The following is a 24747-nucleotide window of genomic DNA, read 5'->3' as shown; positions in this document are numbered from 1 at the left end:
ACCTACTGACAAGTCCAATTAGTGATTTTCTCTCCCAGATAAAATGCAGTCTACCTCAAAAAGATCTAAACTGTAAAAAGTTCTTAAATTAAGAGTCTTAACCTTGAAGGTGCTTCAAATGTCCAAACCTATTTTACACTGTTGTCCAGCAGTTGCCTGAAAGCAGCTGCTTTTTCTATACAGCATGACTATGAGGGAACCAAGCCAGAATTCAGCCCTGGACAACAGTAGTGCTGCAATACATGGGCCAGGAAGTGGGATCCCTCAGTTTCTATTGATAGCAGCACCTGGGAGAGAGGCACGTGGCATATGCAAGGTGGTCACAAAAATTCAAAGTGCTTAGATAAAACACACATCCTTGCGAGCCTGTTTCAGTATTTCAATTGCTTTGACCTTTAAACTATGAACGTATGTTGGTGACAGAAGCAGGAAGGAATGTGTCATGTGTGTTGCCACATCGGCAACTGCTATACAAATCCAAATATGTCCAAATAGTAAGTTACTGTTGATACTTCTCAAAGTTGTCTAAAAGCTGGCGAGGGAGGACAAGAAGAAGGTCTCAAGTCTTGTTCCTCATGAACAAGAAGCTTACAGCAGGCAAATAAGGTCCTAAGCTGCTGACATCTACAGAAACTGTAATACTAACTGGGACATAATGACAATGAAGCTTAATTAGGACTTTGCATTACAACTGCAACAAAAGCAAAGACATTTCTCCAATATAATGTATCCCTGTGGATCTTTTCTGAATAAAAATCATTTAAAAAACCTGGATATTACATATTGTTCATAAGTTTACACATGCTGGACTCAGAGCATTCTTGCTTAAAACAAGCCTTATACCAAACAGGAAATCTGCATACCAGCTGCTTACACATTTTTATGCTTTTTTTTATTAGTTTCTAATGCTATTTTTATTTGGCTTCATTTACTACACTTTAATCAGTTTTCCATCACCACACTAAAATTTAGGTTGAAGACTGAACTGTGTTCTTTATGCACGCACTTGGGAACAGCATCACAGAAAATGGGCTTAAGGCCAACACTGACAATGTTCCAAGTTCCACTCTGAAATGGAAGAAAGACTGAGCAGCTGGAGCAGTGCCACTTATAGTCTTGGCTCCATTCAAATACCAGTTCTATGTATTCCTGGGTTTTACTCCAATGAATTGAGTAGAATAGTCTAGCTGAAGAAGTTAACAATCTCTTAAGGCCTAACACTATAACTGCCAGCAACACTTCTTCATAACACTCCAAGAAATAAATTTCTATATCAAGTCTGAGGGCTTTTCCAAACCATCAGCCAAAACATTCCCCAACAGGATGTCTGGTTTTACACGATACTTTCGCAAATCTCTGTTAAATGGGAATATATTATCATCCCACCTGCATGTAATAGATTGGGACATAGTCTTCTAAGGTATGATAGTTGGACAGATGTGCTGCTTCCTTCCACCCCTTTTTAAAAAACATGAGTAGATGTACACTTCCCTTCAGTAGCTTAACTTTAACACTTTTTGCAAAAGACTGAACAATACATTTTCAAAATAGCAGGCCACAGCTAGAAGGACGGGAGAGAATATCCTTAATTCTGTTTGCTATTTTCTCATGCTATTGTTGTACTCAAAAGGCTGAATTAACACACTGTTAACATGACTACAGGAGCCTCATGTGGCGCAGAGTGGTAGGCGGCAGTATTGCAACCAAAACTCTCCCCACGACCTGAGTTCAATCCCAGCAGAAGCTGGGTCCCAGGTAGCCGGCTCAGGTCGACTCAGCCTTCAGCCTTCCATCCTTCCGAGGTCGGTAAAGTGAGTACCCAGCTTGCTGGGGGAAAGGTAGTCATGACTGGGGAAGGCAATGGTAAACCACCCCTCTATAGCCTGCCATGAAAATGCCAGCGAAAGCAGCGTCCCTCTAGGAGTCAGCAATGACTCGGTGCTTGCACAGGAGGAAACTTTCCTTTCCTAACATGACTATACCAACAGCCTAGCATGGAGGCGAAGGCTTTCCTTTATTAAAGTGAAACTTAGCTTAAAGGAAAAAAATGTATAGGTTACATTTTGCCTCACACAGAAATAGCAAAGGAGAAAAATTTAGTATTTCATGGATAATTATTTCTTGACACTATAATTTGATTATCCTTCTTGTTTAAATAATACCAATGCATTTATGGAACTAGCTTTTCAGTATTTGCTGGACTTCACTGATTTATGTAGAGCGCCATGATTAGAACTATCATTACTTCTTATTCTAATAAGGGCACTAATAAAATTTCTCCACTTCATGTTAACTGCTAATGACATAAGCAAAACACGTTAATTTCACTTGCCATTTTAAAGCACAAATATGGGTAACCCTTATGATATAACTGACCTGACTTGAATATAATTGGGTAAGAATTAAAAGAAATTGTTCAAGTAAGATTTCCTAAGTTGACACGAGCTCCACCTGTTTCCAGTTAAGTGCAATTAAACTATTCATTAAGTATAATTCCCTAGTTTATTATATCTATAACAAGTGTTTCCAAAACCTCTGTCACTGGAGGTACAATTATTTTCTGAAATACAGATACCTGTGCCTGAACTGATGTTTTCTGGAAGGGAGTCTGAGGAACTGAGGCAAATAGTGGTGACAAAAGATGAAGTTCTCAACCTTATTGATAAATGGAAAGCAAATAAATCACTAGGCCCAGATGATGTCCACCCTGGAGTTCTCAAAGGACTCAAATATGAAATTGCTGATCTTCTAACCAAAATAAGCAACATGTCCCTAAGATCAGCCTCTATACCAGAGGACTGGAAGATGGCCAATGTAACACTAATTTTCAAAAAGGGATCCAGGAGGGATCCGGGAACTTACAGGCCAGTTAGCTTAACGTCTGTTCTGGGTAAATTGTTTGAAGACATTATTAAAGATGAAATTAGTAAGCATATAGAAGGACAAGCCCTGCTGAAAAAGAATCAGCATGGCTTCCTAAATGATAAGTCCTGCCTCACTAACCTTTTAGAGTTCTATGACAGTGTCAGTAAACATGTAGACAGGGCTGATCCGGTAGACATTGTTTACTTGGACTTCCAAAAGGCTCTGACAAAGTTCCTCACCAAAGACTCCTGAGCAAACTTAGCAGTCATGGAATAAGAGGACAGGTCCTCTTATGGGTCAGTAACTGGTTAATGAACAGAAAGCCGACAGTAGGAATAAATACTAAATTCTCCCAATAGAGGCAAGTAAATAGAAGGGTCCCAAAGGGATCTGTATTAGGACCAATGCTTTTTAACCTGTTCATAAATTATCTGAAATTAGGAGTGAGCAGTGAAGTGGCCAAGTTTGCCAATGACACGAAATTATTTAGGGTGGTTAAAACAAAAAGGGATTGTGAAGAGCTCCAAAAGGATTTCTCCAAACTGGGACAATGGGCATCTAAATGGCAAATGTGGTTCAATGTAAGCAAGTGTAAAGTGATGTACGCTGGGGCAAAAAATCCCAACTTCAAGCATAGCCTGATAGGATCTGAGCTAGCAGTGACTGATCAAGAAAGAGATCTTGGGGTTGTGGTGGACAGCTCAATGAAGATGTCAACCCAGTGTGCAGCCACTGTAAAAATAGTAAACGCCATGTTAGGCATAATTAGAAATGGAATTGAGAATAAAACTGCCATCATCATACTGCCCCTATACAAATCTATGGTGTGGCCACACTTGGAATACTGTGTACAGTTCTGGTCACCACACCTAAAAAAAGATATTGTAGAGCTGGAAAAGGTGCATAAAAGGGCAACTAAAATGATCAAGGGGCTGGAGCATCTCCCGTATGAGAAGGTTACAACAGCTGGGATTGTTTAGCTTGGAAAAAAGGAGGGTAAGGGGAGACATGATAGAGGTCTATAAAATTATGCATGGTGTGGAGAATGTGGATAGGGAGACATTTTTCTCCCTCTCTCAAAATACTAGAACCCAGGGTCATCCTATGAAGCTGATTGGTGGGAGACTCAGGATAGATAAAAGGAAGTACTTCTTCACATAGCGCATTGTTAGACTATGGAATTCGCTACCACAGGAAGTAGTGATGGCCACCAGTTTGGATGGCTTTGAAAGGGAATCTAAGCCAACAATGGCTATGGGGGGGAAATGTGCAACTGAGGGTTTTGCAGGTGCATCGGGTGCCTCCCAACTAGGGGAGGCTGCCTATTTACTTTTGTCCTGATCCTGCAAACCCCCAAGGGTTTATTTGTGCCACCCCCTTTTTGGTGCACCCAGGTTTTTCTTTCCTCTGGGGTAATTGCACAGGGTTTTGATGGCGCAATGCGTGCCTTCTGACTCAGAGAGGCTGTTTGAAGTTTGGTCCTGATCCTGCAAACCCCCAAGGTGTTATAGCCGCCACCCCCTTTTCAGTGCACCTGGGATTTTCCCTCCTGTAGGGGTAATTGCACAGGGATTTGATGGTGCATCAGGTGCCTCCTAGCCAGGAAAGGCTGCGTGTGAAGTTTGGTACCAATCCTGCAAACTTCCAAGGGTTTATTTGTGCCACACCCTTTTTGGTGCTCACCACGATTTCGCTCCTTGTAGCCCCTGCTGCAATGTAATGAATGGGTGAAACAGTGCCACTGCTTGGGCAGAAGGGCTGCAGCCAGACAAGGGACACTGTCAGATTAGGCACAGTAGCTCAATAAGCTATGCAGAGTAACTTCTTAGCTCGATCGTGTGGCAGGGCACCGTGGGCTATTTCAAAAATGAGCTACTGTGAGTACCCTGGCTTAAATGAGCTTTGTAACATTATCCAAACATGGCCCTAGAGTTCCTAGCTACCTCAAGACAGGGTAATGTGCAAGCTGAAAAGATTCTCATGAAAGCAGTAGGATAGTTTTTTTATTCCTATAACAAAGCACATACCATTGCATTAAATAAAGTAAAACTTACTTTAATTCTATTAGCATGTTTTCTGCAAGATACATTACTGATAGTCATGTTTTGTATGTCATGCAAGATAGAATGGTTCCATTATTTGAATCCCGCCCCACCTCCCAAAAGAACAGCTATTCAGATTCTGCAACACTGTTCTCAATAATACATCAAAACACTGTATAAGGTATTTTATATAACTCTTAAGCAAACATTTTACCATGAGAAAATCTGAAGCTGTTTTTAGCACTGTACAACTGACAGAAATTAAGCATTTATTGCAAGACTTACTTGGGATAAACTGGCTCATAAAGATACTTGTCTCTTGCTGAAGGAAGATTAAAAAACAAGATGTATCCATTTGCAGTCTGAAAGATATACAAAATCAAAGATGCATATGTATAAACATTGATTCTCACGTATATCTGAGCTAGAGCTAGTTGCAGGCATTGTATATTTAAAACATATGGAATATAATAATTTTAAAAAACCCAACACGTGTTTTCCTGTACTACCATGAACATAAGGGCATTTGTTAAAATAAAAGCATGCATACACAAGCACATGTACATAATAGTACATTTACTTAATGGCAAACCTAGATGCTTAAACCCTGACACATGTAGTTTAATGCTGGTTTGTTCCACTGACCTAGTTTTATGTGCCACTACCTCTTTAAATATGCAACTTCCAACTGACCCGATCAGAGGTTGATCCATGATGTCCAAACTCAGATACTTTGACTGGGTGCAGACAATCACGGGGGTAAAATAAACCATTGTGGCTTCTCCTCTCGCAAAACCGCAATTTGCATAATTACCAGTGATGCAGAGTAGGTTGCTGTGTTGTCCGAACGCAGCACTGTATGCAGCGGAGGCTTCTTACCCATGCAACAACCCATGGCTTGTAGTAGGGGTTGTGGTGTTCGTAAGAAGCCACCCCCACCATCAATCACACTGGGTTTGGGTGACAATGCAACCCGTGCTGCATCACAGGTACGCAAGTTGTAGTCACATCTGCAGCATGCAAGGGGGTAGGGGGAAAAGTCACTATGGCTTCTTTTACCCCCATGATCATCCAAACACCCCCAATTATCATGGGTTAAACAACCCACAATTTTCCTACAATTAGTAGTTGCACCAATTATAGGTTGCATATTCAAAATGGTGAGGCCTCACACTGGGGCAAGTCATTAGGTAACCCATAATTTCCTGATGTTACATGAGAACAGGCTGAGGTTAAAAAAATCACAATTCCAACAAAATGGGAAACTCTGCTTTGTTTAAAGTCAGAATGAACGCTTCTGATCTTCTTCTCTGGTGTGTGAAAGAGGAGATGTGCAAAAGCTCGTTACTGATCATGGCTCATTCACAATACAGGAATCTATGGTTTCCCATTACATCTGAACCTGGACTTATACTTTTAAATTTCATAAATATATCACACAGTACAATTTTAACTTCTAATCTAAATTATATATAATACACATTCTTACAGTAGTCAAGTTTGTTAAGTAGTATTAAATATGTTACCATTTGTTCTCAGAAGAGGAACACACACTTTCTATTCATGACTTAACAGAACTTTTAAACCTCTAGCAGGGTAGATCCACAAAGAAGATTCAAATGTAGAGAAAGGCATGGGGTAAGAGTTCAGAAATACAAAGAACACTGGCATAGTTCAAACAGTAACATATTTTTTCAATAACCATTCTTCTATTACAAAAAATTGTATTACTATGTTCATCTAGCCCTATTTCCCCACTTTAATCATGATTTTGAGTGTCTTAGATGAACCCTAACTGCACTTACTTGAAAGTAAATCCAATGAAATTAATGAGACATGAAAATAAATTTGTTTCAGACTCATGCATGTGTTCTGAAGTGGACCCCAAAACAAGAGCAGCTCAAGTGAGAAAGTGCATTTTAACTAGACTTTTCCATTTAAGTAATTTAATACTGGCCAAGTATGCTTCTCAAGGCGGCAAGACTGAAAGAGAAAACTAAAGGTTTCAGATTTCTTTCCAGGCATGGTTTCCTGTTTTTCAGTTAAGGATATAGAAGCAGAAGGAAGGCATGCACTTGTTAGCCTATTTCACTAGCTGTTCTGCCTAGAAACTTTTCTCTCTTCAGTTTTAGAATTAAAAATCAAAGACAAATAATTTATTAACATTTCTTCTGGAAATGCAAATTAAGTATTGTTATTACACTTTGGGGGTTACTTTCCATTTAATTTCAATATTTACGGAACAAAAAATATAAAATGAAATTTAACACTATTCCTAACTCGCCTCCTTTACTGTTTAGCCATCTTTAAATAATTTACACTCACTGACTGCCTTATGCCAGCAGAAAGAGCAAGACAACACTATACAAAAGGATAGTCCTATCATTAGCATACAAAAGACGTTCTTGAATTCCACCATTCATATAAGTTGATAATGTTACAAAGCTCATTTCTGTCCAGACCGCCATCAAAAATAGCCTGAAGTAGCCATTGTTAACCTACATTTTGTGAAGACAACTTAGTTCAATCATGCTCCTATTTTATACCAGCTTGAATCGTTTTAAGTAGAGTTGCCCCCAATTTTCAGTCACTATGGAATTTGAGTCAAAGACCTAACTTCTGCAAATGTCAAAGCCAAGCCTCGAATCCCCGTATGCGTTAGTAGAATTAGCAAAGCATTCATCCAAATGTCTTCTATCCAAGCAAATTGTGCACACTTGCTCCATTGACTTATGAGAGAAGAGGAATAGCTTGCAATTGAGAAAATTTAGTTTCCAGTTTATGGAGAGGGACCATAGTTCAGTGGTAGAGCACGTGAATCGCATGCAGAAGGTCCCAGGTTCGATTTCTGGCACCTCTAGGTAAGGCTAGAGAATAATCCTGCTTGAAACCCCGGAGAACTACTGCCAGTCAGTGTTGACAATACTAGGTTAGAGGATCCCAACCATTGTGAAATAATAGATAGAGCTGAAATCTCGCAAACGCCCTTGTTATGAAGTAGCTCTCTTTTGAGTGAACAGTACTGACTCCATTTTGAGACACAGCCAAAACGCCAGGCATCTTCATCCCCAGCCTCAGCAAAGGTGGGAAAAAGGCACAGGAATGGGGTTGAGAGCATCATGTAGGGCTAGATTAAGCAATTCAGTTTCTAATAGACTTCTTAAAATGCATTCCCCAAAGGCAAAGGTGGGGGGTAAAAATTCAGCAAAACATGAATGTGCTGACAGCCAGAGTGATATCTGGTAAATTACCTAGTCAACTACTTGCAATATGCTCCCATTGTTGAACTCCAGCCTTGACATCTGTCTTTAAGACAGTCATTAACATGCAAGGTCATCTTTTGTTAAAAGAGTAAGAGATAGTAAGTAGGGCTTTTGTTTCCAGCAAGTACAGCCATCCTCCCCTCTTTCATTATATGGGATAGAAGGCCAACTCAAGTCTTTATCCCATAGTAAGTAGCACCATTTCCAGTGCCTATGAGCAGTATCTGGCTCATCAGAGTTGTAATGTCACCGCCTTTCTCTGAACTGTATAAGAAGCCTCGAGTCCCCTCTCTTCCCAGTCTGCAGTCTAGATTGTGGTATACCCCCCTTTGCAGTTTGCGAAACTGTATTCATACTTGCACTGTTCTTGGCAAAACTTCTCAAGGATATTAAATTCATAGAACACCTTTATCATAAGCATGAACTGTTGTCCTAGTAACCCATAGGCAGGAGAGGCTCCCCCAGGGAGATAAAGACATCTACACTCGGTTGTGGGCAGGGAAGCAGAGCAAGGACAGGCCAGCTGATCTTGGCAGCAGTTGGAGACAGCGCCTGCTTGCAGCCCATCACATGGTACTTGAAACTTTACTACTCAATGTTAGCCTCGAATATGACTATGGCATCCAAAGGGCACATGCATCCTTTCACCCTCACTTTTTCACCAATCACAATTACCCTTCGTTACACTGTAAGGTCTGTTGACTGGATCAATACATCGATCGAATTGGATTTAATAAAAGTTTTGACAGAATTTCATGCAATAACTGTGTCTGCCTCTTTATTGCTGCCGCAACCAAGGGTGGAGGAAGATATACTTGCATCCTGTTTCAAGTCCATGGGAGAACAAGGTTTGTCACCTTAGATTTCCTGATATCAAGTCTACTTCTCTGAGCCAGTTCTATGCAACATTTCGCACTGGTTTGAAGTCTCTAGAGAACAATTTCTCACACTTACGCAACAACTCTCCAGCCTTCAATGATGGCCAAGGGTGCCTTTCAAGAAGATACCATTCATACATTTGTGACCTCAAGACAACTGTAATATGTTGTATGTGGAACTGCTTGAGCAGATTGTCCAAAAGCTTCAAGTCCTGGAAGAGGTGGGTCGCTAACAACATACCATTGTTATGACTGACATGATCCCCCAATGTCTTCCAGGTACAACGGAAGGAGCTAATTTCAACCTCTTTAAGAGGAACGGCTTGAATACTGCAAAGTTTAAAGACCACTATGTCATCTCTCAAGCCTTATGCATATGATCACAACCTTGTACTCCATTAATCAATCCAGAGTCATCATTGTTCCTGGCTCCATATTCAGTCACTTAATACTGATTCGAATTTCCACTACATGAATAAATGTACATTGACATGGCAGGAAGGACACACACTTTTTACTATGCTATTAAAATTAAAAGTTGTTTGTAAAAATACAAACTACCAGAAGTTAATTAAAAATCATACTTCAGCCTCATTAAGCCTCTATTTTACTGAATTTGCTATATTACCAATCTAGTACTCAATACTGATTTTTTTAACAAGCACAGCAGTCACAAGCCAAATAGCAAGAGCCTTTTGACACATTTTTTATAATCAAAAGGTTGAAAACAGACGACAACTAGCCTAAAGTTCTATATCCAGACAAATTATAAGAAAACAATCCAAACTTTAAATGCACTTTCAAATTTGCAACCTGCTACTCTTACGAGTCCCCTGGACTGCAAGGAGGTCAAATCAGTCCATCCTAAAGGAAATCAACCCTGACTGCTCATTGGAAGGACAGATACTGAAGCTGAAGCTCAAATATTTTGGCCACCTAATGCGAAGAGAAAACTCCCTGGAAAAGACCCTGATGCTGGGAAAGATTGAAGGCAAAAGGAGAAGGGGACGGCAGAGGATGAGATGGCTAGATAGCATCACCGATGCAATGAATATGAATTTGAGCACACTCCGGGAGAGAGTGGAGGACAGGAAGGCCTGGCATGCTATGGTCCATGGGGTCACAAAGAGTCGGACACGACTTAAAGACTGAACAACAACAATAAAAACAGTACTTTGGAATGTAATCAGCATCAGCTTTGGTTCTAAATAAAGGTAGCTTGTGAACTTTCTAAAGATCACAGTCAGTTTTAAAGATTTCCTTGCTTTCCAAAGATTTAACCATAAGCCGTTATATGAGTGCATAAAGCAAACTATATTTTATTGGCTAATATTACTTATAAAATCTTCCAAAATACATTATACTTAATGTAAAACCATCAATAGCCTGTGTGCATTCTGTGAATATTTAAACCATTGATGTTAAAGGACATCTTCCAATAATATCAGTTGTTGAAGCCTCTCATAGTATTAACTTTGCTGTAAATGTACCTGCTGAAGTGAAGCCTATATCCCTTCATACTTCAGAACTGAAATAAGCACAGGAACTGCAGTTTCTGGTAATGGCAGCCATTAGTCCAGATGTGGTGCATTATCCAACACAAGGGACAAAAAAATGTGTGTTTCAGACAATTCAGAATAGGGTAAACATCAATTTCAGAAAGCATTTCTGTAATGCCCTCAAGTTCTTGGTAGAACCCTAAGAATCTTGGCCATTAAATTAGAAATCTTTTAACCCACATATTTAGGGGGAAACTGAGTGTGATGTTAGCATGCTCTCAAAGGTCCAGAACATAAGACTTCTACATTATGGATTTTTAAGACCAATTTCAGGGCACCCAAAGCCGGATTTCTGATCTTAAGGAGAGTTAGCAACACCAGGGCTCTTGTTTACTTCAGCTGGCTAAAAACTCAATTGAATAACAACAAATGACAAGCCTACTATCAGTACTGCTTTTTGGTAAAATTAATATGACAAGAGTTGTTGTTGTTCGGTCATTAAGTCGTGTCCGACTCTTCGTGACCCCATAGCACACCAGGCCTTCCTGTCCTCCGCTCTCTCCCGAAGTGTGCTCAAGTTCATATGACAAGAGTAGCACACCTAAATTTTGAAAAAATATATATCATGAAGTGGATTACCTAGGGAGGTGGTGGGCTCTCCCACACTGGAGGCATTCAAGACAAGGCCGGACAGCCATCTATCAGGGATGTTCTGACTTGGATTCCTGCACTGAGCAGGGCGTTGGACTCTATGGCCCTGTAGGCCCCTTCCAACCCTACTATTCTATGATTCTATGGATCCAGACTTGTACTCTGTGGAGTTCCACTAATGCTAAAAGAAAGAGATTTTCTCCAACTACCACTGCCCCCTGCAGGCCCCACTGCCTACACTGTTCTCCCAGATGGGCAAATGAGGCATGAAAGGATCTCATGAGGGCATCCACGGCCCGGCCACATGTGTTCTACAACATGCATATGTTCGTCCAAAGTGCACCAAAGTCTTATCCATCCATTAAGACTTATTTGAAGATTTCTTGGACAGAGAATAGTTTTATATTTAAGGACAGTTCCCTATATTACCCTTTCCTACTCACTTTTGCACAAAGCAGGTGGAAATGACTCAAAATACATGTCTCTGTAACACAACAGCTCAATTTTAATCATCAATACTATTGTCTTCTAGGGTTCAACTGTAGTACTTGCTAAGGCAAATAGAAGCTGCATGGCCAAACACTTATCTTCAGACTCCTGTCTGGTCATGCTTAAAATACATGACTCTTCAACCATTCTCTGGGTCCAGCCACTTTTCTACATGTATTTTAATTCATAAATAGAAAAATGTAATACCCAAGCAATATGAAGCCCTTGTACAATGCATACAGCAAAGCCATCTAAGAAAAAGTACAATACTAGCTTTCCTTTAAATATGTATTTTAATTTTTACAGCAAGCGGGATTCCTTTGAACATTAATTATTATTGTACCATCATCATCAATAATAATAATCCTACAATTTATTAAATATTGTACACAGATTAAAAAAAAGACAGTTCCTGTCTGCAGGTTTAAAATCTAAAAGGAATGACACAAAAGGAAAAGGGGATGGATGGGGAAGTTAGAGGAAAGCAAACTCAGATACCAGTTCTTACAAGTTTGTATAATGACCAGCTTGAATGGAAACTATTCAGGTATAGGAGGCAAATGGAGTTGGTCTTTCAGCAGAGCTGACTGAGAGGACCTTGCTGTCCCATCTCTCTTCCCTCCCCCCCTTCCCGTCTTGCTGCATGTATTTTTCAGATCAAAGGCATCTAAAAGATGACTGTTTAGGGAGATGTGGAGCAACAGGTAACTGACCTCTCAGCTGAGCCAATGAAGTGGGCCCTACTATACCATTTCTCCCTCTGCTGAAAACCATAATAAACATCTGTATGTTTATTATTGTACTGTATAATGCCTTTAGTATGTTCAAAGCACTTCACATATATTTCAGTAATCCTTAAAATATCCCTATAAGGCAGATCCATTTAATATTATCCAAACCATTTATCTATTTAACATCATAAAATACCTTCACAGGAGCTTTACTCACCGAAACAGCTATCATGGTGCTGTCAGGCCTCCATTCAGTTTGGTCATAGTGTCCAAATTGCGATGCTGCTTTCAGGGATTCTTTGTAGCTTACAATTAACACACTGGGCTGGGGGAGGGGGGGTAGCAGAAGGAGAGAACACAACAGTTACATTTCCCTATATTTCAAAAGTTAACTTAAAAAACCCTAAATCTATTGGATATTACTTTCATACATAAAACTCAAACAGCTGCAGGAAGTCTATGTAACTGAAACAAAAACAATATTATACTTTCAAAAAGGGGGTTAACATGACAAAAAACATTCTATTCTCAATTTTTATCTTGCGAAGCTGAACATATCCTATACCGGGGTCCCCAATGCCCATGGGCACCACCAATAGCACCCACGAAGGGGCCCCCAACCTGGTGCCCATAGGCACTTGAATTCCCCCCTTTTAATATATATAGATATATAGATATATGTGTGTGTGTGTGTGTGTGTGTGTATGAAATGCCTACAATTTTGTAGCAATTATACACAGGCTTCAACAAATGCATGCCAAATATCCAAATAAGTATCTATTTGAAGGTGGTGTCTATATGCCACCATTCAAATATCAAAAGTGTTGTAAGGTCCTCAATTCATTGTTTTATAGGAGATGAATGTTTATCCTTGCAATGTTGTAAAATTTTAGCTGTCAAAAGGGCACAGAGAATCCATGTACACTGACTATTGGTTAATTTCCATGAAGCAAAGAAATAATTTAAAAGAACATATACATCAGTGAGTATTAAACACTGTTCCAGTACAAAATCTTTCTGTGGAATAACCTCACTGCAAAAAGAAGCAACTACCGGACACTACCAAAACATATGTTTAAAAAAAGCATTTTCTGTATTGCGCCACTAGCAATTGGCTGAACTAGACAATCCCTTATTGAAGAGATGTTGCCATGTCCAACAGACACAAAACTTTTTTTTTTTGCCGAATAGGGCAGATGTGACAGGTAGATGCCAAAGTGGTGACCAACTGAATGGGCATTTTGTGGTGGTGCCAACAGCAGTTTCCCAAATTACCAAATGTGCCTATGGGTCAAAAAATTAGGGACCCCGTCCTATATTTTTTGTTATATTCATATACCATTCTTTATTCCAAAATTCTTTCTGCAAATTGAAAAATATGAGGATGGCTCTACACAGGAATATGCCCCCCTCCTTTACACTTTCATCTTTGTCCTGTTCATTTTACCTATATTACTGTAGAAAGCTCTTCTACTTCCCATGGAAGTAGAAATCTTTTTTGTTCCATGGAAATAACTGATCTATTTATTTATTTATAAATCTCAGATATACTCATGCACACACCACCCTTTACAACATGCTCAGTTACATTATTCTTTTAATCCAATTCACATTTACAAAAGTAACTGAAATGGTATTTTGATATTCAGAGGGCAAATGCATTCAAAACTGATTAAAAACAAGGATTCAGTTTAATGCAAATTAAAATAATTTACATACATTTTAAACATCATGGACTCCATACAAAGAATATTTGCTCTTTACCCCATAAGGAAAGCCAAGATTTGTGAAGAAACAAATGTAACATACTTGGGAATCAGCAAATTATGCAGACTACCTCATCCCAGTATACTGTGGCACTGAAAGTCAAGAATATGTTAACACTTGTCCTCTTCTGCCTGACAAGTAACAGCAAGAATCATGTATAAGAATATATCTTATATATAAGAATATATCAAGCACTACAGTGCTGCCATGCCACAATTCAGGATATCAAATTATCAAGCCTTATAACTGGTATGTGCAAATTGTTTACATTTGTCTCTTTTAAATTACAAGGCACCTCCGGGCCTGTTCCAGCTAGCCTTCCTGCTCCACCATCACCACAAGGCCATCTACCACCAATTGCCCTCTGGGAAGGATTCTAGGAGAGAGGGAGGTAGATGACGATACTGGACACTGGACACCTGCTCTTGTACCAGCTGGACTCTCCCCAACCAGGGCCATCTTCTACTAACTGAGTAGATCCCCTGAGAAGGATCCCAATAGTTTTAAAACTGTTAATATTGTTTATTGTTACTTGTAAGCCACCTTGGTAGGATTTGTATCCTGAAAGGCAAGATATAAATAATTGTAATAAATAAATAATAAATACAATTGAAAGTAGATTAATTAACTGTGTAGGTCCTAAGATACTAGAAAGCATTTAGTATTTTACTGACAAGAGGAATTTACTGATTTACTCATGGGAGAGTAAGTCCCATTGAATTCAATGTGTCTTACTGCTGAGTAGACATGTATAGTATTACACTATTAGCCTCAATTACCTCTTGATTTTATTCTGCATACTAGGAACATAATGGCTTTTGGAATGCAACAATCAGAGAGGGTACCAGGGGAAGGTAGAAAAAGGAGTGATGTCTAGATCAAGAGTACATCTTTAAAAAGTATTCTAAATGAGCCTTTACAATTCAGCTGTGGGCAACTTATAGGCCAAAACATCTGGAGGGGCACAAATTGCCTGGCATAGCCTAAACTGATTAATCCTTTCAGAACAAGTTCCTATCTTGACTTCTGGTCGGAGCCAAAGTTGCCCTTGCAGCTTCCCGCAGGGTCTCCGCGGGACTTTAAAAGGTTGAAAAACCTTTCTCTCTCCCCCCTGGAATTAAAAGGGGAGGTGGGAGCAGCTCTGGATGAGGTTCTGGAAGAACAGCTCTCTTGGCGTGGTAGCAGGGGGCCTGAACTCCGCGGTTAGTCTGCCAGAGCTTTTTTTTTTAAAAAGAGTGGCTTTAATGTTCTATATATTTTAAATTGTTTTGTTGTGTGTTGTTTGGTTTTGGTTTTTGTGAACCGCCCAGAGAGCTTCAGCTATTGGGCGGTATAGAAATGAAATAAATAAATAAATAAATAATCATCGCTCAAAGCTGTTTGAGCCTCCTAATTAATTAGGAGAAACTAGGGCTGACGTACTCTGGATTAAGAAACGCCAACAACATCTGAGGAATGGATTAAGAAATATCAATAATATTTGAGGACCTGCAAGATTTGTTTGAAGAGAAGGATGACTACACTAAGGCGAAGAAAAGGATCTCTGCCCACCCACCCCCACACCTCCCTTGGCAAAGGCTTCGAGAAGTGGAGATACAGAGGAGTTACTTGCTTTGACAAAAACTTTGTCCTTGCAATTTGCGGAACAGGCTAAGAGGCTGGATACCATCCAAAATTCCATCACTGCCCTGCAAGGGACTGTGGATTTAATTAACCCTTCTTGGCAAAAAATGGAGGTGAAGGTTAACGAGTTGCAAGATCGGCTGGCACGGTATGGAACTATATCACAAGCTTTTTTCAACTATTTTTCTGTCAGAATTTCTCAACTGGAGGCGTTAGCGCGCAGGGCAAATGTACGTATTATTGGTATTAAATATTTACCTACTGATGTAAATCTGTCTACTTTCGTAGATAAGTTCCTGCATGAGATACGGTATTCCGTGTGTCAAATGCCAAAGGGCATAATCATATAAACAAATCATATAATCGTTATACATTATAGTTCAATTTGCAAGAATCTCCACAAAAAATTATATCCTGCGTTTGGCAAGAGAGGCTGGAAACCCTTTTTGGAAACAAAATAAAGTTATGCTATTTCCGGATTACATCAAAGAAATTGCTGATAAAAGAAGGCAATTTACCAAGGCGAAAAATATGGCAAAACAAATGAACTTACAATATCACTTAAAATATCCTGCTACATTTTGCATTTTTTCTGAAGGTCAGATGAAGACGATTCTAAATCATGAAATGGTGGAGGCATGGCTAAATGGAAAATCACGTGAGATTTCTGTTCCAGCACCATGAACTGGAATCTACAAATATGTTTTGCTAACTGACTATGTTTAGTCTGGAAGATATAGGCTAGGCCAGATGTTTTTTTCCCCCTTTCTTATTTTTTCTCTCTTTTTCTCTTTTCTTTAAATCCTTCATGATATACTATACAATGTATACACTCATTTATATATCTAGTACAAAATATATTAGTGATTGTTGTGAGGTTGATTTTAAGCTTTATTATTATATAACATTATAAAATTTATTAGTGATTTGTTATTATTATTATGTATCCTTTTAAATCTTTTTTAATCATTATGGCCATTATTACTGGTTAGCAAGATCTTTGGCTGGTTAAATTGTTAAGCTTTATTACTATATGTTAGCTGAAGGGCAATATATGGTTACTGGAAATGAATTGTAGGCCTGCTTCCTTGCTATAAGACTGATATGATATTGAAATGTTAGGTTAATTATTTATGCTGTACTGAAGTGTAATATTGCCAATGCTGTAGGTATAATTTTTAAGCAGAATGGAATTTGAAGTTTCTGTGTAATGGAGTTTAAATTTAATTTCTTTAAATAATCCTTTATTTTATTTTTTTCATTTTTTTCCCTTCCTTCTCCTTCTTCTGTTTGCTCTTTCTTTTTCATTATTGCTGTGTCCTCTTAAGAATACTGTATTGTTGGGAAATTGTAGTTATTGATTAGGTTGTTGGTATTGTTTATTTTATGGCCGCGGTGGCTTAGTGGTTAAGACACTGAACTGCAGACTGGAAGGTCGGCAGGACAGCAGTTCGAGACCCGAGTGCTGCGTGACAGAGTGAGCTCCCGTCTTCAGTCCCAGTTTCTGCCAACCTAGCAGTTCGAAAGCAAAGAAATTGCAAGTAGATAAATAGGTACCACTTCGGCGGGAAAGGTAACAGCGTTCCTAGAGTCGGACACGACTGGTTGGGGACACCGTTACCTTTTACCTTTTTATTGTTTATTTCATTTATAAAGTAAAAAAATAGAATAAAAAGTATTAAAAAAAAGAGAACAAGTCCCTATCTCAAATCAAGGCTATACCTCCATAAAGCCAACAAGACATCCATTTTATGTTGTCATTGCTACAATCTGCCCATATTAGAATGGCTGTGGTTATTTCAGACAGTCTTGATTTACCAATTTGCTGCACTGTCTACCACAGTGTGTTTGCTCTCAAAGCTATACATGGAAATATCTATTCTCATGCATCAGTAAATTTAATTTAAACCATCCAAAACAGCACTAACAAGGTATTCAAGAAAATGAACTGTGCTCTGAGTATTTGCCTTTGTATAATTAATTCATTTTTCTAACCCTCAAGGAATCCATACATCAACCTTCCTAGCTAATATTGCTTGGTAGAGGTACAAAGTCATCTAAAGGTACCTACAAATGTAAACCTAAAATCATGTTTCACTACACACCCTTAACCCTTCTAAACAAAGACTATTATATTCTGATTCACGGAACTAACCACTCAGCAACAAAGCTGGGGTAGAAAGAACACACATGCTTACCTGTTTCTATATACTGCCCCTTTAAAAGTTTATTTCCAAGAAAGCTTGTTCCTCCTTGTCATTTACCCAAGGGATTGTCTATAGAGTCTTTGATCCAATATTTCCACATATGAAAGGCAATATAATTAATGCTATACCAACTGAACCACTTTAATATTAAATGATGAATATTGAACCCCTGCACTAATTTGATGTTATCTTTCAAAACTCATACATACTTAGATAACTTAAATACAACCCTAACCTGCCAAGTCTTGCATTTTCTGGCCTTGCTGAAAGATCTGCCAGAAGTATTTCAAAACTGTAAAACACATTATTTAATTGAAGAACCAGAAAATGAACATCTTTTTTTTTTTTAAGTCAGCAGGTTTCATAAACAGACACTGAAGTCAACACTCCATGAAAAGTGAGGTTTCAGAGGGCTTATGAGCACTCCTACAGGACCCCATACATGCACAACAGATTGTATGATTTGATGATAAAGTTTCAGCTCCTTATATAGATATAACTTAGTCCCACTCTTGCCAGCTGATCTCCCCTCTGATCCCAGCACAGCACCACTTGCCAGCATTGCTACATTTATGCTTCTGTGCTGCACAAAAGGCTTATACGAGTAGTTAAACTATATGAAGCCCCATATACAGCATCCTGCTGGCTATCAGTGACTTTGCATATCAGCTCAACTGAATGGGTTATGGGACTTCTAGGGATTTTAAAGGCAAGTATGACAGATGTAAGTTTTTGTCTCCCTTGCTGATTTATCTGCAATACCCCCAACCTACTATTTGCTGCAACTGAAGTGAACCATGGAAATCAGTCTATAAGCTTCCCCACTCGTGGCTGTTTCCTATTCCATGAACTGTATAGTGAATTACACATACATTATTTATGGCTGGAAAGTTTCTGAGCATCTAAATACGGAGTGGTAGCAGCAGCATGGTAATATTCACATTAGCAGTCACTGTATGCCTGTAATATCATGTGTTGTCTTAAGCCAGTTACATTCTTCAGTATGCCAGCTAAAACAATCCAAGTTCACACCAGACTTTATGAAGTCATAGCCCACCCACAAAGTCATTAGCACTTCCACTCCCTGCAACCTGGAATCCACATTAGGTATAACCACTGAGCTCCTACAGCCACCCCCACCCTCTGCTCTTCTGCTTTCAGGTCATGGACTGACAACCTCAATGTTTCTTCCAGCAATCCAGACATGGGACACGCCACACTTTAACCAGCTATAGGGTACCAACAACACATGCAAAATTGTTTGGGCAATGCAGATATACCACTCGAGAAAAACTGGTTCATATAATGTAGAACTAGTTTGAATTTTTGCACTGGAACACACAGGTGAAGATTTGCTTGCATGAGTTATATCCAGTTGATGTCACTCTACTTATGCTCTCCAATCCAGCAGAGGCTTCTGTCAGCAGAACAGGAAGGAACATGATTTCTGATGAGTCCCCTTCACCCTGCAGCCCCCCCACACTGTTCCAAAAGGTAACTCTCCAGAGCAGATTTTGGGTGGTCATGGAAGAATGGGGAATAAGAAAAAATCATGTCCATCCTTGTTCCATTGGATCAAAGGGCATACTGTCAGCGGAGTGATGCCAATTGGATACAACCCAATGTGTGGACCAAATAGCTCCTACTGCTTCTGAATAATGACCATACAGCTCACTACTGTCAGTTTTAAATATCAGTGGTTCACCAAGGTATACAGAGTTTCTTCCTTGTTCTGCTTCTTTAAAGTTTTTGAACTAGATAAACTGGGATTGAGCCATGAATTGTAAATACTCAAAACTTGTGATCTGCCACTGAGCTGTGGCCCCTTCCACATCATGGGCAGTATCCAATAGGGGCCATGGGTACGTGGCCAGCCCTGGCAGGCCCCAGTCCACATGAATCCCGCCCAGGCCCATGTGATACAGCGCTTCCAAAGGCAAGCATCAACACAAGCAAAAACACACATTTCTGGAGGGGGCAGGTCACACCTCTTCCAGAAATGAGTGTTTTCGCTCATGTCAGCGCTTTTCCCCAGAAGAGCTATACTGTGGCTGCGCACAGGCCTGGGCTGGGCAGGCTGGGCGCATGTGGACTGGGGCTGACATAGCTAGCCATGTACTTACAGCCCCCACTGGATACTACCCCATACACTGTTGCATGAGACCACACTGAAGACACCTTCAGGTCTGTTAGGAGTTTGAGGATGCTAGTGTTTAATATCCTAGCTAGACGCATGCAATAGAGAAGAAAGTCTCTGATATGGTGGAAGGAGGTTAAGGAAACTTGCTTCACAACTGTATAATAAAAAATGGAATGCTTCTTGTTGATGCTAACAGTAGTTTCTTACTACTAATGCTGCTACCACTTCTATGCTGAAAATTATTATAACGCTATCAATGTTCATAGATGACTAAGTTTAATAGCTAAGTTTCACAGTTTGAAGACAGAGCCTTAAGATTTTTCACAAAAGGGAATTCCTTTTTGGGCTATCCATATCTAAAAGCTTAGATTTCCCAGAAGAGGCATGCATTTCAGGGCTAACAGTGACTTTCAAGTAGGCCCTGAGATTAGACATCTTTCTACTGCAAAAAAATAAATAAATGTCTACACGCGTACACTCACCTGCCAGCAGCCCAGTACTAAGACTGTAAACAAAATGAAGCACACCAATATACAGCTGGTAACTGGAAGCAAAATATTTTTGTACTAAGCACTTCATCACAAGGAACATATTACACTTGGTATACGAACTGCCTTCTGGATCAGACCAATGGTTCATCAAGCCCAGCATTTAATTCCCAGTAGCGTCCAGCAATATAGTTTCGGTGTTTTGTTATCTGCATTCTTTGGAAGCCACTTTGGGACAATTTTCACCTTAAAAGTGGCATACAAAACTTTAATAAAATGAAAAAAGTATACTACTGGAGGTCCACAAGTATGATATAAGCTTGTTTGTCCCCCAACATCTGGCAATCAGATATACTGCACCTGAACAGACATCACATTTAACTACAATGTCCAATAGGTATTGACAGCCCAAGAAAGCATTTAACAGCACACTCTTATCCATATTTACCTATAAGTAAAGCCCATTCTGTTCAGTGGGGGGCTTGCTCTCAGATAAGCATGCAGAGGATTGCACCCTAAACGTATTTAAAGCCATTTAAGCCACTGGTCATCATCACATCTTGTGACACTAAGTTCCAGTTCATTATACAAGGCATGAAGTTATACTATATTTTGCCCATCCTGAACCTATGATTAACAAGTTTCCCTGGTTCTAGCATTGCAACAGGGAGAAAAATTCTCTCCAATGCTATAATTTTATAAGTCTCTCTCACACCCTCCTACCGCTATCTTTTTTCTAAACTAAAAAGCCCCACTTGCCTTTCCTAATAGGGAAGGGGTCTCATCTGCCTTAATGTTATTTGCCATTCCCTGCATCTTCTCCAGCTGTGTAATTTCTTTTTAAAAAAATTTGGTGTGTAGCAAGCAGAACCATTATTAAAAAAAAATTGCAATTATGTCTCACACTATTGCAAATGATTTGTATTAGGGCGCTGGTCAAAATGACCAAGGGTTATAGCCTTGAAATGTGACAGCATCGGAAAGAGGCAGACTCATGCCAATCTACTTGGCAGTCTATACTTTGATGACAACATGCTCAAAGGCTTGTAGGTGACCAACCAGTACAGCAGGTCACAGAGTGCCACCATAAAATAATGTTGCATCACAGGCATCAACTGAAGCGGAAGCATTTTGAATTCAACTGCCTATGAAATTCAGCTTCCTAATTTGCGCTTTTTAAAATTAATCAAAGTTTTGACAAAATGTAAACCTAAATCAATCTGTTGATTGATAGGAGACTAAAAGTCAACTCCTATGTCAGGGGGAAAAACACGTTGCATCATGGCCTTTGAAATCCTAATGCTAGAGTGTTTTGTTAAGGCATGAACACCATATGGTGAAACTGGTAATATTGACACAGGCATGAGGATCATCATTGCAAAATTGTGGTGGAAAGACAGAGTCCTTGTGTAAAACTGAAACAAAATATTGCTTTCATATCTAGTAAATGCTACTTAGCTGCTTCTTAACACAAACTTACACAAACACACCTGTTCCTCCACAGGATTCAGATATCCACAAATTACAGGATTAGGAATTAATGAACATAAAACTTATAGAACCTTCAAGTATATGGCCTAAATGGCTATCACAATACCCAGACATACACAAAATGAACATCCATAGAGAGCAGCCATCATTTGGCATAAAAATGTAGATACAGGTTGAGACAACATGGAAAAAACACAAGGATTTCAGTTCCAGCAACTATTTATACTACTAGGGAAAAAAGTTCTGCAAAAAAACTACTGGGCACTGTCCCTTTAAATAAGCATCGTCTTATGCAAGTTTTTTATTTTCTCAGAGCTACTTATGTAAAAACCAGTCTGTCAGCCTGAAGACTAAAGGAATAAGGCTAGCCCACATTTTAAAGGGCCCTCCCGCAATAATTCAGAACCAAGATCTATACCTTCCACACCAAACAAAACCCCAACCGTGTAGTCACCACAGGTCTTCTCGCTTTCCCCTTTTCAAAGCCAATTTAATGCGCAGAGCACTTCAGAACCCAGCTCTTATTAATCCAGCACAACACACCTGTGAGGCAGATCAACTACTCCCAAATTTGCTGCTGGATAACAGAGGATGAAAGAGAGAGAGAGACTTGCCAACGCCACGCACTGAAATCATGACAGAGCAGGGATCTGAACCTCGAGCCTTCGAGCTCTGCGTCGTATCTGATAAGCATCTGATCTTCAATCTCGCTGAGCCCAGTTAGAAATCACAGAGGGATCCAGGGGGATTTTAAACGGGGGGGGGGCGTTTGGAGGAGCTCGGAGCAGATAAGCAGGGAATGACAACTCAGCAGGAGCTCCTACTCACCCTGTTGTACCAGATGCTGAGCTGAGACGGGGACAACACGGCGAACAAAGTCCTTTGCGGGTCCGCTTGAATACGGAGCGGAGGCTGCTGAGCCTCCACGGGGCACAGCAGCCTCTTGGGCCACCCGCTAAGGAAATACATGTCTGGGGAGCAGCCCGGACCCTCTGTCCCGGCGCCGCACTAGGAGCCAGAAGCGGCGGCCGGAGCCAGAAGGAATTTCAGCATCAGCCCCGAGCGGCGGGGTCGCTCTGGAGAGGAACGGAGCAGCCGGGCATAATAATGGCCGGAACCTCCCCGGCGGGCCGGTTTTGCCCCCTCACAGCGCTGAGGGGCGCTCGGGACAGGAAGGGGGGCCACTCTCCCCTTCCGGTGGGCTGGCGGAGGGGAATGGGAAGGAGGGAGGCGGAGGGACGGTTACAGCTCGAGACGGCACCCTCACGGCGCTTGCTCGGGCTCCCGGACGCCTCGCGCCCTTCCCGCTACGGCCTCGCCCGCCGCCATCTCTTCCCCGGTGCTATGTCGGCGTCCGGTGGTTGGAACAGCGCGGCGAAGGAAGGGGGGGGGAGAAGCGCGCGCACAGCCGGAGGGAGCGAACCGCGGCGGCAGCGTCAGTATGGCAACTCGGCGCTGCTGGAAAATGGGGGCGGGAGCGGGGGAGCAGCGGGCGCTACGATTGGTTCAGGGGTCCTCGGAAAATCCGGAAGTGACGTTGCGGAGGGACCACAGAGAGGGAGATGCCGATGAAGGCTAGAGGAAACACGCCCTCTGGCTTCCGGGCTGGCTGAGGGCGTTTTTCACGGTTCAGGGAGGAAAAAGCGTGACGTGTCTCCGAATGTACGCGAGCGAATGGGGAACCACCGAGCGTGGGGCTGGTGGGGCGGCGACGGGGTAATGTTGCGGGAGGCGGGGGCTGGCCAGATTTATCTTTGCTTCCCCACCCCCGATCTCTGTCGCTGCACAGCTATCAACGTGACTGTGGTTGATTAGATCAGTGGAGGCTGGTGGCTCCGATTTCGGCGGGGCGGTGATTCCATTCCGGGTTGTGGTCAGAACTCTAAAGGAGCTGTCCAAGGTGCTGAACCCGCCCCCCCCCCAAAACGCGTCCAGCACCTCGGATGGCTCCTTTAGCGTTCTGGCTGGTTCAGGCTGAAACCCAGAATGGAATCGCAACCCCACCGAAATCGGAGCCACCAGCCTCCACTGGATTAGACACGCACGGACACAGCGAAATGAGCCCGTTTGCAAACATCTAAATACCCGGTTTTTCTCTGTAACTTGGTAAAACGGGAGTTCTCTTTAGTATTGAAGTAGAGAACGAAGATTCCCTACACACACAGAGATGCACACGATTCTTTGAGCAACCCCCACAACAGACAGATCACACTCAGTGCTATCATTTTCTAGCTGGGGGAAAAAACATCCCTTACCGGTTGAAAATGTGAATCGAAATGGAAATGCTAATGCACACTTTTCCTCTTTTTAATTGCATTTTTCAAAGCAACAATGAACAGTAAAAAATTTAAGGACACCACATGTGAGTCAGTTTCTGTACAATCTTTCTGATTACTCAGGATCTCTATTTAGTACAATAAAAATTATCTGATAAAGCTATCGTTCATCATTCTAATAGATCGTGCCATAGAGTTCCATTTGTCATAGGAGGCTGTTGAGTATTCTTCTCAGCAACTAATGTACACTTGATGCACACTTCAATTGCAGTTTTTAAGATTCAAGCCTAGCCCACTCTTACTGATGTGCTAGTTTTCTATTTGCAGGCAAGTTTTT

General features: G+C 40.8%; 1 protein-coding gene across 2 annotated transcripts in view; it reads right to left on the bottom strand.

Moving 5' to 3' along the window:
• RIC1 (RIC1 partner of RAB6A GEF complex) overlaps positions 1–23581 on the bottom strand; it is a 62369-nt gene extending 38788 nt beyond the window's left edge. The window contains exons 1-3 of one of the 2 annotated variants that reach the window (XM_084834459.1): positions 22963–23581; positions 12636–12743; positions 5193–5269 (exon numbers count right to left, since the gene is read on the bottom strand). In XM_084834459.1, the coding sequence (XP_084690585.1) occupies positions 5193–5269; positions 12636–12743; positions 22963–23103 (326 nt within the window). In that variant the 5' untranslated portion in view covers positions 23104–23581. The remainder of the gene's footprint in view (positions 1–5192; positions 5270–12635; positions 12744–22962) is intronic. The other variant, XM_084834460.1, reaches the window with a different exon arrangement.
• Between the last annotated feature and the right edge of the window lie 1166 nt (positions 23582–24747).

The sequence above is a fragment of the Heloderma suspectum genome, chromosome 2, assembly GCF_057233095.1.
Source record: "Heloderma suspectum isolate Gila_16-S chromosome 2, 16-S_ref, whole genome shotgun sequence".
Lineage (NCBI taxonomy): Eukaryota > Metazoa > Chordata > Lepidosauria > Squamata > Helodermatidae > Heloderma > Heloderma suspectum.
This window is presented reverse-complemented; position numbering and strand designations above follow the sequence as displayed.